This window comes from Sceloporus undulatus, chromosome 9 (genome assembly GCF_019175285.1).
Source record: "Sceloporus undulatus isolate JIND9_A2432 ecotype Alabama chromosome 9, SceUnd_v1.1, whole genome shotgun sequence".
Taxonomy (NCBI): domain Eukaryota; kingdom Metazoa; phylum Chordata; class Lepidosauria; order Squamata; family Phrynosomatidae; genus Sceloporus; species Sceloporus undulatus.
Window position 1 is genome coordinate 15460669 of NC_056530.1, and position 13655 is coordinate 15474323.

At 58.8% G+C, this 13655-nt stretch overlaps 2 protein-coding genes across 2 annotated transcripts; one reads left to right on the top strand and one right to left on the bottom strand.

The window, feature by feature from the left end:
• Positions 1-5293, top strand: UTP11 (UTP11 small subunit processome component). Its single transcript, XM_042439675.1, has 8 exons — positions 1-157; positions 264-325; positions 564-666; positions 1435-1548; positions 2554-2647; positions 2965-3095; positions 4770-4880; positions 5066-5293. Exons 1-8 carry the CDS (start codon positions 95-97, stop codon positions 5147-5149), a joined length of 762 nt encoding a protein of 253 aa, XP_042295609.1. The 5' UTR covers positions 1-94; the 3' UTR covers positions 5150-5293.
• A 4768-nt stretch (positions 5294-10061) lies between these two features.
• On the bottom strand, positions 10062-11480 carry POU3F1 (POU class 3 homeobox 1). The gene has a single exon (XM_042439811.1). The coding sequence runs from the start codon at positions 11478-11480 to the stop codon at positions 10062-10064; it is 1419 nt and encodes a 472-aa protein (XP_042295745.1).
• Between the last annotated feature and the right edge of the window lie 2175 nt (positions 11481-13655).

Here is a 13655-nt window from a genome sequence, read left to right on the forward strand (position 1 = left end):
CGCTCGAGGGGGCGTGGCTGGGGGCGTGGTCCTGACTGGGGCCGGAAGGAAGGCGGCCTCCCGCGCCGGAAGTGAGCCTCTGCCCGGACCCAGCATGGCGGCGGCGTTCCAGAAGGCGGCCAAGGCCGGGCAGCGCCAGCATCGCGAAAGGGCCCAGGTCAGGAGAGATGCAGGGAGGGAGTGGCTGCCCCTCGGGAAGCGGGGCTTTAAGGCTCGGGTGCCCACGCTCGCTCTCCTCTTCTCCTCCCCCTGTCTTTCCATAGCTGTCCTCTCGGAAGCACCTGGGCATCCTCGAGAAGAAGAAGGACTACAAGCTCCGCGCCAAGTGAGTCCCGAAGGGCCGCCGCCCTCCCTGGAGAGAGTGGGGGACTGCCTTATCCCAGGCCTCCCTTTCTCCCCGGTTCCTGTGTGGGCCTGGGGCATGGCAGCGCAGGCAGGGGCTGGCCCTGCGGGGACCCAGGCAAAGAGCAAAGGGCAGGGGGATGGGGGCTCCCCGGGACTGGGCCTGTCTTTGCGGAGGGGTCCGTAAAGGCGGTGCCCCGTTTTGCTTGCCTGCCTTTCAGTGACTACCACCGGAAGCAGAAGGCCCTGCAGGCCCTTCGGCGGAAGGCCCAGGAGAAGAACCCGGACGAGTTCTACTTCAAAATGACCCGGGTGCAGCTGCAGGTGAGGGTCCGGCCGCTCCGTGGGGCTGGTAGGGCTTGACCGTGGGCTTGGTGGCTGCCACGGATGCCCCTCTGCCTTTCCTTCTCGCGGGGAAGAACCATGGACTCCAATCACTTGCTCTGGATGGATGACAGGAGCAAGTTCTTTTCAACAACGTTTTGCACTTGGGGGCATCTGCTATGACAGGTTTGCAAAGCTGAGGTGAAAGACAACCTCTCATAGCCCCTGAGCGCTTTCTCTTGATGGGACTTCATGGCAGTGTGAGCCTCCAAGGTGGAGAGTGCTTTCCTTCTCCCTGCCTGAGCAGGCATTGCCAAGCCCCACACGCGCATGCACACATCTGTCCTGGACGGGTCAGTGTCATGGCATGCTCCCCTCCTCTTTCTGGGGCACTGGGCTTTAAATAAGCAATAGCTAACATTCATAGACATCATCAGTGTTTCATTTTGGCTTCTCAGTTGACTCAGGTCATGCCAGGTCTCTTCCTCATCCTTTCCTCCCCCCATTTTTCCAGCTGCTTTGACCAGCTGCCCTCCCTCCCTCCCCCACCAGCAACCCCTCCCTGGGCTGGACTTTCCCTCAAACCAGCCCTTCTTTGGCCAATTTGGAGGAGGGCTGCTGGTCTCCTGCCACTGGCCCTTGTGTACTTGCATCACCCTCACCAACTCTCTGTTCTCCCTGGGGGAGGCCCACATTAACCTTTGCCGGGCTGCCAAAGGGCCTCTTCACTCCAAGCTCCCTGCCCTGTTGTCTTCCCCCTGGCGCTAGGATGGCATGCACATGATTAAGCCGCAGGAAGAGGAAACTACCCCAGAGCAGCAGAAACTGATGAAGACCCAAGACCTGAAGTACATCGAAATGAAGCGAGTAGCGGAAGTTAAGGTCAGAGCATGCTCAGTCTCCAGATGGGGCAGAGTTTGCAGCTGTTGTTCCTGGGTTTTATGGGGGGGTTGTGTGCTGCCCCCCCAGTGCCTCTTGCTCTCTGACATAAATGCCAGAGGAAGTGTGGGTTAAACTGGGGCACCTGCAGACTCCTCTCACTCTCCCCACCTTTGGCTACACGCAGGCCCCATGGCTACTCCATCTGCACTTATCCCCCACTATTTTCCCTGGCATACTCCAATTGCAGAAGAGTTCTGGAAAAGTTGCATGCTGGTTTGTGACTTCTGGTCTGGGCTCATAAAGGGGTTGTACTACCATTGGGGGAGCAGCACCACTACCAAAGTTCTTATGAATTGCTGGATGTTGTAAGAGCTCTGGTGGCACTGTGGTTAAATGCTTGTACTGCAGCCACTCAATCATGAAACCACAGGTTGCAAGTTCAATACCAGCCAAGGGCTCAAGCTCAACTTAGGCTTGCATCCTTCAGATGTCGCTAGAATGAATACCCAGCTTGTTGGGGGCAATTAGCTTACACATTGTAAACCATTTAGAGAGTGCTTCAGTGCACTGATAAGCGGTATAGAAATGTCCTTGCTATTACTGTGTTGGGTGGGGACTTTTCATTGGTAGCAGAGAGCAAGGCAGACTGTTCCAGGGACTGCCTCACCCCTGGGGAACGCCAGTCCTCATGCCATCCACTGGACACTGAGAAAGTGTTTGTGGGATGCTCTGGCATATGGATCCCTTGAGTCTCACCGCCACTGACTTTCAGGGAGAGCGTAGGAATGGAGACCATTCTTAAGTTTGCTCTCTTGGTGGCTGTTTCACCTGGGAAGGGGGAACCAACGTTGGACCTGGTGAAGTCTTCTGTGTGCAGAACTGAGCAGGTCCCTCCAAGCTCTCTGCTCCTTCTATGAATCTTCTATATTCATTTCTGTGCCATGCAAAGATTCTCAGCAAACGCTTCTTGCAGATACTTTTTTCTTTCTCTTTTTTTGGTCCTAGAAAATTGAAAGACTGAAGTCAGAGCTCCATCTTCTGGAGGCGGAAGGAAAGCAGCCCAACAAGCATACCTTCTTTTTTGATACCAAGAAGGAAGGTGGGGCTGTGGGTGGCTGGTTGGATCTGGATCGCAGGGCAGGGCAGGGGTCGGTGGGTGGTGCATGCTAGCCCCCTGCATGCATCCTAAAACCTGTGAAAGCCCTAGGGGACAGTGCTACAGCCATTTGTTGGCTGGGATGGGGAGGAAGAGAATGAGTAGCGGGGAGATTAATGTTTCTTGTACGTAATGCAGATTGCCCTTGCTGGCCTTTTCAAGTCATTGAGTCTGGGGTGGTTTTGTCCCTTCATCGTTGAGGTTTTGGAGGAAGAACAGGTCTAGAATGCTATAGCCACCAAAGCCTTTCTTTTTGCCAGTGCAAGAGTTTGACATTGCCACCCATCTGAACACGGCACCTGAACTGGTGGACAGAATCTACAACCGGCCAACTCTTGAAACACTGAAGAAGGAACCCATTCAGGGGACAATCACCCCAGCCCAGTTACAGGTCTGCTGCTGAATGTCACATTGTGCTTCTCTGCTTCTGTCTGAGCAGTTAAACTGAGTACCTCTGTGCAGGCGCAGCACTTTAATTCTCTTTTGCATTGCCAAGGAGGGAGGAGGGCATGTGTAGAGCCCCAGAGACCAGGGAAGGTGCAGCAGAGTGCTGTGATAGTCTCTCAGCTCCTTCTGTTCCAAATGCTAATAACATTTAAAATACCCTAGCTGATCAGGAACAGCAGGCACATGGGCAGTCATGCATGGAGATCACTGTTATCATCCAAAGTGTCTTGGGCTGGCTTGGGACACTCTCCCTGGAGCAGCCTGGCGGGAAACCCCATGGCTGGGCAGGAAGCAGCCTGGCTCTGCCTCCCCATCTGGGTGGCGGATGGAGGCGTGAAGGAGGGAGGGCTCCTGACATCAGGCTCAATCTGGGTTGAGCAGCCAGATGGGAGACACACTTTTGGCAGTGGCGGTGGAAGAGGAATGTGGCGGTGGCCCAGATCGGTTGAGGAGACGAGAGACAGGGCCCCACCCTCATAGCGGAGTCCCCAGGCAAGTTCGGGCCAGTGAGTTTTCTCCTTTTCCAGGAGAATTGAGTCATGCTTGGCTTCTGCCAGTGGACAAGTTGGGATCTGTATCATTGGAAGGGTGCTAATTAGCTCACACCTGCTGCAGTGAAGCCTCCACCACTGTGCTCTCAGCCGCCCCAGGGTTGGCAAGCCTGGATGTCACGGGAAAAGTAACCTCCCCCCCCCCATGACTGGCATAGAGCCAGGCCTGGCGGAAGAGACTGCCCCCCCCACCCCCCCCCCCCCGCATATATTCCAGTGGGAAAGACAACCCTGGGTTCCTGGCTGCCAGCCTTGTGTTGTTGTTGTTGTTTGTTGTTTTGTGCCTTCGAGTCATTTCCGCTGCACAGTGATGCTAAGGCAACCCTGTCAGGAATTTGTCTTGGCAAGATTTGTTTGCTGGGAGGTTACTTCTCCTGGGGCTTAAGAGAGTGGGACTTGCTCAAGGTAATGCAATGGGTTTCTGTGGCCAAGTGGAGGGTTCAAATGCTCTTTTCCCGAGTTGTAGTCCAATGCTCAAACCATGCAGCCTCGCCATGAATGTCCCCCATTCAGGAAAATCTGGGGCTGCTGGGAAGCAGAACTCTCTGGAAATTACCTCCCATGGACACCCAGCAGGGAGTGAAGGGGGTGCTGTGGCTCCCTGGGGAGTTTGGCAGCTGAGGAGGACCCCCCTCCCCCCGCTCCGCCAAGCTACCCCTAAATTTGCAAGGAAGCCTTACGAAGAAAGAGAAACAATCAGGAATGTTTTTTCATATCTCTTTTCCTCAAAGAGGGACCCAAGGTCACTCAGGCAGATTAATATATAGCTATAACCAACCTTCATCATCATCATACTGTTGCTTAAGTCTCCTGTTAGAAATATCACTGATTTTGAACAACGTAGATTTCAAAGGCAAAAATGAAAAGTTCATCATGCTTGCACAACTCCTTTGAAAGACCAGCGAAAGGCCTCTCTCTGCCTCCCAGAGAGCAGCCACTGAGGAGGCCCTGCCTGTCTTCACCCGATGGGCCTGAATCACTCTTCAGGTTGCAGGGTTGTCCTTGGCAGGAGTCTTCTCTGGAATAGTCAAAACCTTTGTTTTCTTTCTCTCTCTGTCTCTCTCTAGAAATTAGCCCGCCAGAGAAAGAGTCAGTATGACCTACTGAGGCAGCGCATTGAACGGGAGCGGAAAATGTTTGTCATCACTCAAAAGCTCCAGACCCAGAAGGATCTCTTGGTGAGAAGGGCGCATGGTGCTTTTCTCACTGGGCTTTGCTTTTGGGTTTGGGCAGCTGTCGATCTTGCAGTGGCTTTGAGGGTGGGCTCTGGCAACCGAAAAAGGTGGCTGCAGAAGCAGTGAGAAGCTGGAGAGGGGGCTTGCCTTACTGAACAAATGCCCCCCTTCCTTTCCTTTTCTTTCAGGACAAGACACAGAAAGTGAAGGTGAAGAAGGAGACGGTCAACCAACCTGCCATTTACAAATTCCAGTTCAAGCGGAAGCGCTGACTTCCCTCCCGGCCGTGTGAGGAATGGGGTGTGAGTGGCAGAGGAGGATGCTCTCTGTGCCCCACGGAGGAAGGCCAGTCCTGTGTTTACACTGTGCAAAGAAAGCCCTTCTCTGCTTTTCAGAATAAATCTCTGGTGCTAATACTTCTTGTCAGACTCTTCAAGGGGAATGAATTTGTGGTGGGGGTGTCTGGGACTCTCCTTTTTGACTTGCTCTCCCCCCACCCTTCATGAATCTGGCAGAGAAAGGGAGCTTCCCTCCAGACCTTGGATGGGAACTGCAGAACCTGAGCTGCTGAGTCTGAAATGCCACACTTTCTGTCTGGTCTACTTTAGATCTCAGAATGTTTGCAGGGAGGCCATTTGGCCAAATATTGGGCCAGTCACCATGATCTATCCCTCCGACCCACATGGCTCTGGGGGAGGGGGAGCAGGAGTGGGTCTGGATCTCTTGTTAAAATCAGCCTTCCTCCCCCCGGTTCCTCTCCTTCCCCCAAGCTTTAGTGGGCTTTCTAGTGCAGAAGTCTCTTTGGGGAAGGTAAAGTCCCATGTGTTTCTGGGGGGGGGGAGGCAGTTCCATTCTGGGAAGAGCCGACGGACTGGGAGAGTTGCATGAGGCCCTTCGATGGTGAAGGATGATGAAGGTTGCGGTCTAAAAGGACTCCTACTGGACGAGGCCTCTATGTCCTTGGACAGGGAGGCAGAAACCCCTGCCCCATGGCCACTCAGGACAGGAGTCTTTGGAGAGCACTGGCAGGCTGACTGGTTCCTGTTGGTTGCACTGGGGTCAGTGGGGTGCTTCTTAGGAGGTTCTGCCTTGGATGGCCATCAGGGGGCGCCAGTGTTCCATGGCTTGCTCCTGGGCGCTTCTCAGGGGGCCAGGAGGGGCTCTGGGCCACTGGCGGCCATTGCCCCCTCCCTCCCCAGCCCTTCGTGAGGAGACCCCTTGCTTCCCTGCAGGACCGGATCTCTTTTTATGCCCCCATAAGAGGAGCTGGCGCAGAGAATCGGGTATAAGTCGGCCCCATGTATAACTTGAGAGCAAGATTTGGGACCTAAATCAAGGATTTGGACCTGACCTGGGCATAAAGTGGAGAAGGGGAAAGCGATGCCAGAGAAGTTACAAAATTAAATGCTGGCTAGATGAAGAGGGGCTGAGCAAAGCCACACAAACACGGAGCCCCACAGCCCTCTGCCATGTTTTGCCCAAGCAACCAAGGGCTGGAAGTGGGGCCGAAGGACAGAGCAGAGGAGCCTCTTTGGGGCTCTCCCAGGATGGCCTTTGACCACTCTCCCTTTTTGTGAAGAGTTAAGGGACATTGAGTCAGGATTTGGGGGCTCTGCTTTACAGTTTCTAGACTTCTCCAGGAGTCTATCCAGCAGTGCTTTCCTTTGGGGAGAGCCCTCCGCTCCCCCCCCCCCCCCAAGCCTGGCTCCGACAGAGAGCCCTCTCCCTTCCCTCCATTCTCTTTGGGAGATGGATCCCAACCCCGCTTTGGTCCGGGCCAGGAACGCTCGCCCTGCGCGGTCGGACACCGTTTAATTAGCCGAATGAAGAGCTGGGCTTGCAGGGGAGGGTTGGGACGCAGCCAGAGCCAGCAGCCGCCGCTGCCTCCTTCGCCTGCCTTCCCTCCCGCTCCCCCCGTGGCTCCTGGGCATCAACCCTTCTTTGGCCGCTCCCCAGCCGGGATCCCCCCCCGGAGGAGGAGGAAGGGGAGGCTTCTTCGCCTTTGGCTGCCATCTTCTGTGAAGGGAGGCAGGAGGGAGGGCGCCCCTGGCGCCCCTGCAGCTGCCCTCGTGTGGCCTCCGTTGCGTGAATCGGTGCCACTCTATCTGTTGCTTTTAGTCACCCTCCGCTTCTGTTTGAAGGGTCACCTTAATGCAATTCTGGCTGACTTCGGGGCTCCTTCTGGAGCTGCTGTGCCCTTGAATGCTGGATAAAAAGCAAAATGAAAGAGGCCAAGGGAGAAAGAGAGAAGGCCAAGTGCTCCATGCCCCTTCCTCTTCGGCCGCTTTGTCCTCCGCCTTTAGGCAAGGTCTGGGCGGAGGCCCATCCGGTGGGGAAACCGCAGCAACGCCAAGCCTCACAGCTGCAGAGGCCCACCCTGGCCCTGGGAGGAAGCCAGGGAGGGAAGGAAGGGGCTCCGGGTCCCCAGGAGGAACCGACTGACCTCCACGAGACCTTCAGGCCTTAGGGCCAAAGCAAGCAGGGCTTTGCAAAAGGGGTGGCCAGCAGAGACGCTTCTCTAGTTATTAGGGCAATATCAGGCTCTGAAGACCAATAGGTGACCTTAGGCAAGTCACACTCTCTCAGCCATCGCCCCCCCCCCCGCCGGAAGGGCCAGAACCACCTCAGGATTCGAAGGCGGACAACAGCAACATCCGAGGTTCCTGCCGCCGGGGCTTCAAGGGAGCAGAGTTCTCATCCCCACCGGCCTGGGAAGGCAGACTCTTCCCTGAAGGACACAGACTGGACATGACCCTAAGCATAAGGGGCAGGGGCAGACCGGCATCCCAGCATCCCCTGCCTGCCTTCCAAAGGGAAGAGACGCAAGGGGACCCCTTCCCCCAAAGGCAGCGGGGCTGGCGATGGCACTCTCGGCCCCAGGGCCTCCTTTCACCAACTGCCTTTTTACAGCCAAGCAAAGGAGTGTCTTGACATTTAAAAAGTAATTGTTTAAAGTAATTAAAATGATTAAAAAATTAAGTTAGACATTGCAGATAAGATCCTTAAGAGGATCATCACCTGGAATCTGTTTGTTTGCTTCTTTAAGGCTCTCCGCTGTATCTATATGAATTGTTGGATTTTAAATTTGATTTTAACACTCAGAATGAAAATTGGGAAACTGGGCAAGATTTTGGGCGGCAGGGCATTGCAGTGTCAAAATAGTCAAGGGAAAGAAGTCCAGAGTCCCCAGGACCCCCCCCCCCCGGGGGGCAGTTTTTTAGGGGGCTGTGGAAGAAAAAGTGGCCTTTGGGGCCATTCTGGGGCCTCCAGGGGATGTCCATTCTTGGACTGGTGGCCAGTCAAAGAAAGACCCAAAGAGCCATTTGGCCAAGGGTCAGCCATTCTGCCAAAGCCTCCCTCCATCAGGCCTTTTGGTGACTCTCTGCTTCACAGTCTCCCCAAAGGACCTTAGCCAAAGAGATGGAGGATTTCTCATTTTCATTTGACTATCCTAGCCATCCTGTTGTTGTTAGTGTCCTCTGTTGTCATCCTCAATTAATCTATTCTATAGTTATGCATTTATGACTTTTAATTGACACCAGATTTCCATCTCAGTTCATGATTGCTATTGTGGTTATGTGCCTTCCGTCATTTCCAGCTTAGGCATTATATGACCGGAGAGGTTTGCTCTCGCCTTCTCCTGAGGCTGAGAGTGTGTGACTTATCCCCCAAGGCCACCGGGAAGATTTCCAAGGCTGAGCGGGGATTTGAACCCAGGGCTCAGAGTCCTACGCTCAAACCATGCTATTTCCATGTGAATCAACAATGCAGCCAGAACGGTGTCGTCACTTGAGAGTTGGGCCGGGAGTCCAGGGGAAGAACCCCGGCTGGGCTCTCTGGGTGGCTTTGGGCAAATCACATACTCTCAGCCTCAGAGAAGGCAAAGACAAGCCCCCTTTGAGCACATTCGGCCAAGATGAGGCTAAGTCGGAAGTGACAACAACGAGAATAAATGACACCCCAGACTTTAAAGCACCTTTCCCCGCCGGGGAAGCTGGGCTGGTCTCTTGGGGAGGGTCCCGGGAGGAAAAGCCTGTACCTGCTCGACCCCCCGGCCCCGATCCCAGCCCCCCTTCAGCCGCGGAGGCAGAGTGGTCTCCGCCGGACAGAGGCTAGTTTTAGAGAACTCTGCCCTAAGCTTTGCACGGAAAGACTTTTCTTTTCAAGCAAGTTTTAAGCATTCCATTATGGCCATATATATCACTAACCCAAATATTCATGGTCTCCCTCCCATCTTGCCCTCTGCATTGTTTAGATCTGTGCAATCTATGCCTCCTTTGGTCACCTTTTGACATGTAATGTATTCTGTTTTTAGTTGGGAAGTTTGTAAAGCTTTCGCTGCTCCTTGCCCCCGGAATGCCCTTCGCCCAGAAGCAAGGCTGCCCCCCCCCCCGCCTTTCTCCGGGAAGCAAAAAGGATGGGGTCCAGGCTTTTAGTGTGTAACCATGGGATGGCTTTTACATCGGGAGGGAGGTGTTTGTTATATTCTGGGGTGGGTTTTACTGTGGTTTTAATGTTTGTAATGTTATATTGGTTTTAGCTGATCTTTAAATTTTAATTGTAGTAAGAATTTTGATTTGTGAGCCGCCTTGGGTCCCTTTCTGGAGCAAAGGAGGCATAGAAATCAAATCAAAAATCAAACCGGGAAGAGCCCCCCCCCAAACAAAAAGAAAGCCGGACCCTGCGCCCTTCCCGGCCCAAAAGGGAGCGGAGGAAAGACACGAGGCGAGCGCCTTCTGGGTAATAAATGTTTTATGCGAGTAATAAAATAGTGGCTGTAACATAAATAGAAAGGGGCCCGTGACCAGCGGAGGGGCCTCGGGGGCCAATGGACACGAGGCCCCGCCCGACGGGCTCCCTGCCGGGGCTGCGGCGGGAGAGGCGGGGGTCTTTGGCTGTCAGTCCGGCCGGAGGGGCGCCGCCGGAACTCTCTTTGGGAAAGGAAGGCAGCCCCCTCGGACCCCCACCTCCCTCCCTCCCTCTCGGTCTCCCGGAGGATCAGGGGGCTCCCGCCGGGCGGCGCTCAAACCGTCGGTCTCCTGGTCTCCGGTGGTCGGGCGGGGGTCTTCCCGTAGGCACAAATAAATAGGCGGCGGAGGGTCCTCTTCCCTTTCCCTTGTTAGAAACGGAGGAGGCGGGCAGGAGGAGGAGGAGGAGGGGGGGCTCTGTCCGGTGGGGAGGGGGTCATTGTCCGGGGGGGCTCTGGAGGGCCAAGGGGAGGGCAAGGGCGAGGGGGCGGCGGGGCGGCGGGGAGGGGGCGGCCTCGCCCGTGTGCGCCTGCGCGTACTCTTCCAGGGGTCCGTGGGGGGCTGCTCCGGGGCCGTTGGGGGTCATGCGCTTCTCCTTCTGGCGCCGGTTGCAGAACCAGACGCGGACGACCTCCTTCTCGAGCTGGAGGGCCTCGGCCAGTGAGGCGATCTCGTGGGCGGAGGGCTTGGGGCACTTGAGGAAGTGGCTCTCCAGAGCCCCCTTGACCCCGACCTCGATGGAGGTGCGCTTCTTGCGCTTGCGCCCCTGGGCCGCGATCTTGTCCAGCCCCGCGGGGCTCCCGCTGCCGGCGTCGGTCTCCTCCAGCCACTTGTTGAGCAGCGGCTTGAGTTTGCACATGTTCTTGAAGCTCAGCTGCAGGGCCTCGAAGCGGCAGATGGTGGTCTGCGAGAAGACGTTCCCGTAGAGGGTCCCCAGCGCCAGCCCCACGTCGGCCTGCGTGAAGCCCAGCTTGATCCGCCGCTGCTTGAACTGCTTGGCGAACTGCTCCAGGTCGTCCGAGCTGGGCGCCTCCTCGTCCGAGAGACCCGCCGAGGGATCCCCGGGCCCCGACGACGCCCCCGACGGAGCCACCGCCAGGCCCTGCAGCTGCGCCTGGGGATGATGGTGTTGGTGCTGGTGGTGCTGGTGGTGGTGCTGGTGGTGGCCCTCCAGGTGGGCCCCGGGGGCCTCGGCCTCGCAGTGCGGGGGATGGTGGTGGGGGTGGTGATGGTGGGGCGGCAGGTGGAGCGGCGAGGCCTGGGCGCTGCCCAGCATCCCTCCGAGGCACCCCGCAGGGTAGGCCGCCTGCGAGTAGAGCAGCGCCGCCGCCGCCGCCTGGTGCCCGCCGGCCGCCGTCGGGGAGAGGGCCGAGGGGCAGCCTCCCAAGTGGTGCGACCCCGAGGCCGCCCCCGACGCCGCCCCGGGGCTGCCCTGGGCCCAGGCGCCTACCCCGCCGACCCCTCCGCCCGAGCCCGCCGGCTGGTGCTGGTGCTGCTGGTGCTGGTGCTGGTGCGGATGGAGCAGGTGCGAGCGCGAGTGGAAGCCTCCGCCGTGGCCGCTGCCCTCGAGGTCCCCGCGCGGGCCGCCGCCTCCGCCTTTGCCCTGCTCCAGGTGGGTCACTCCTCCGGCTCCTCCGCCGCCGCCGCCCCAGTCCCCGGTGGTGGCGGAGCCCTGGAGCCACTGGTGGTGCGGGAGGCTGCCCAGCGGGTGTCCCGGCGCGGCGGCCAGGCCCTGCAGGTACTCGTGGTGCATCATCTTCTGGACCTCGCGGTAGGCGGCCCCCGGGTGCAGGCGCTCCGACTCCGGCGGCAGGAGCGGGCTTCCGCGGGGCAGGTACTGGGCCGCGGCGGCCATGGCCGGCTCCGGGGCTGGGGCTGGGGCTGGGGCTGGCTGGCGCTCCTCCGCGCGGCGGCTCTCACTGGGGCCCTCGGCGGCGGCGGGGCGGCTTTAGAGGGCCAGCTCAGCCCCACGCGCGGCCACTCCCCCACGCGCGCCCCATTGGCTCCCACAGCCGCCACTGGCAGCCGCCACCGCGCCTCCATAGGGCGCCCCGGCGGAGGGAGACGCCCCCGACCGGTCTGAGGCGCCGGGACTGCCCTTGGACGGAGCCGGCCGGGATAGGGACGGCAGAGTCCCCGACCGGCCCCTCGAAGGCTCTCCCTCCGCTGGAGGGGAAGGGGGCTCCCCTGTGGCGGCCGCGAGAGAAACGGAACCCCCCTCGCTCGCTTCCCCGGAGGAGGTAAGTCTGGCTCCGGACAGGGCTGCCTCGGGAAGGGAAGGGACGGCGGGAGTCCGCGGCGTTCCTGTCGAGGGTCCTTTCCCGCCCGGGAACAGCTCCCCCGGCCTCCGTGGCTCCCTCCGTCAGTCCGTCCGGCTGCCCTTCTCCGAGGGAGCCTTGCCTCCGTCCGCCTGGCGCTGCTCTGGCCCCGGGGGGAGGGCGGGGGCGCTTAGCCAACTGCTGCTCCGGCCGCCGCCCCCGAGTCAAGGACCAATGGCTGGCCACGGGGCGCCGGAGGGGCACCGGCCGAAGGGGGCGCCTGGAAGTGCAGCCTGGCCTCGCAGCGGCGCGGGGGGGGCTGAGGGATGGAGGGATGCCAAACCCCCCCCCCCCCCCCCCCCCCCTTTTGCGTAGCCCCCAGAGGCCGCGGAGGGACACTCTTTCCGGATCTCCCGGGGAACGGCGGTGGCGGAACATCTCTCTGGGCGGGAGCCCCGTGGCTCTCGGTAGCGGGAACGGCCTCCACGACTGAGGAGGTTCGCGGCCGTGAGCTTCCCGGGTTGAGGGAGGGCCCCGCTGATCCCTGAGGCTGGCGGGGGGGGGGGGGGGGGGGGGCGCGGAGCCCTCCTTCCTGGGTCTTGGCTCTTGGAGGGTCTCCCTGCCGCCCCCTTCCCAGGAGCAGAGGGAGGGCTAGTGATCAGCCCCTTGCCATGCCTTGGGGCGCGGGTGGGGGTCACTTGCCAACCTGAGTTCAGGGGCCTGATGCCCAAGAGAGGCTCCTCTGTGAGACCCCCAGCAGGAGAGGTCAGCCTCCCTTGCTCTTTGGGGTCTTCCAAGGGCTCTCTGGAGCCAAAGGGGGGAGTTCATTCGTGTGTGAGAGAGGGGGGGAGTGGAGGGGTGTGTTTGGGGTTAGGAGGGGGTGGGGGGGGGGGCAAGCTCAAGGCTCCTGATCTGACCGGCTCCCTGCAGTGCCTCCCTCTTGACTCTGAGAAGGTTGCCCATGGAAATGGTGGAGCAAGTGGGATGCCTGGACCCCCAGGAGACTGCACTGGGCCTGGCAGGGAGGCATTGGGAATGGCCTGAGAGAAGGGACGAGGGGCTTCCAGCTTTTCCTGCCTCTGTGCTAGAGGAAGGCAGTGCCCCAGTGCTGGCCTAGCGGTGGCCATAGGGCAGCCCTGCCTTGGTGTGAAAGGGGAGCCCTGTGACCAGCAGGCTGTGCTGGATGCGAGTTCGGCCACAGATGGACCTCAGCCTGCAAGCAGGCTTCTGAGTGCCTCCCTCAGGGCTCTGTTGGTCCATGGCAGAAAGACAATTCACTGGGCCTCAGCCTTCTTTCTTCTCCCATATGCCTCCCTGGAACCTCTTGCCACTGGGAGGTAGGCGCTTGCAGTGCTAAGAAAGTTGTCCCTGGACTGCAGGGGATGGTCTGCTAACTCCATTAATCATCCCCTCTTTAGGTTGTGCTTTGAAAGACATGGAAAGAAGTACATTTTGCACCAGCAGCAGAAGATGCTGGGCAACGGACATCCAAGGACATCAGAAGGACCAACGGTGGGCTTCTCCAGCCAGGCATCCAGCCAGGCCCAGACCTTGCCCTCCTGGGCCAGAAAAGAAGCAGAAGCAGAAGCAACAGTGGAGGCATCTGTCAGCTGTGGAGGGGGCTCGCCAGGGGGTTTCTGCCACTGCCGCCAGTGTTCCTTCCCTCCCAGGTGGGTGCTGGCTACCTCGCCCCCCCCCCCACCTCAGCCACCCTCCTTCCTTCCTTCCTTCCTTCCTTCCTTCCTTCCTTCCTTCCTTCCTTCCTTCCTTCC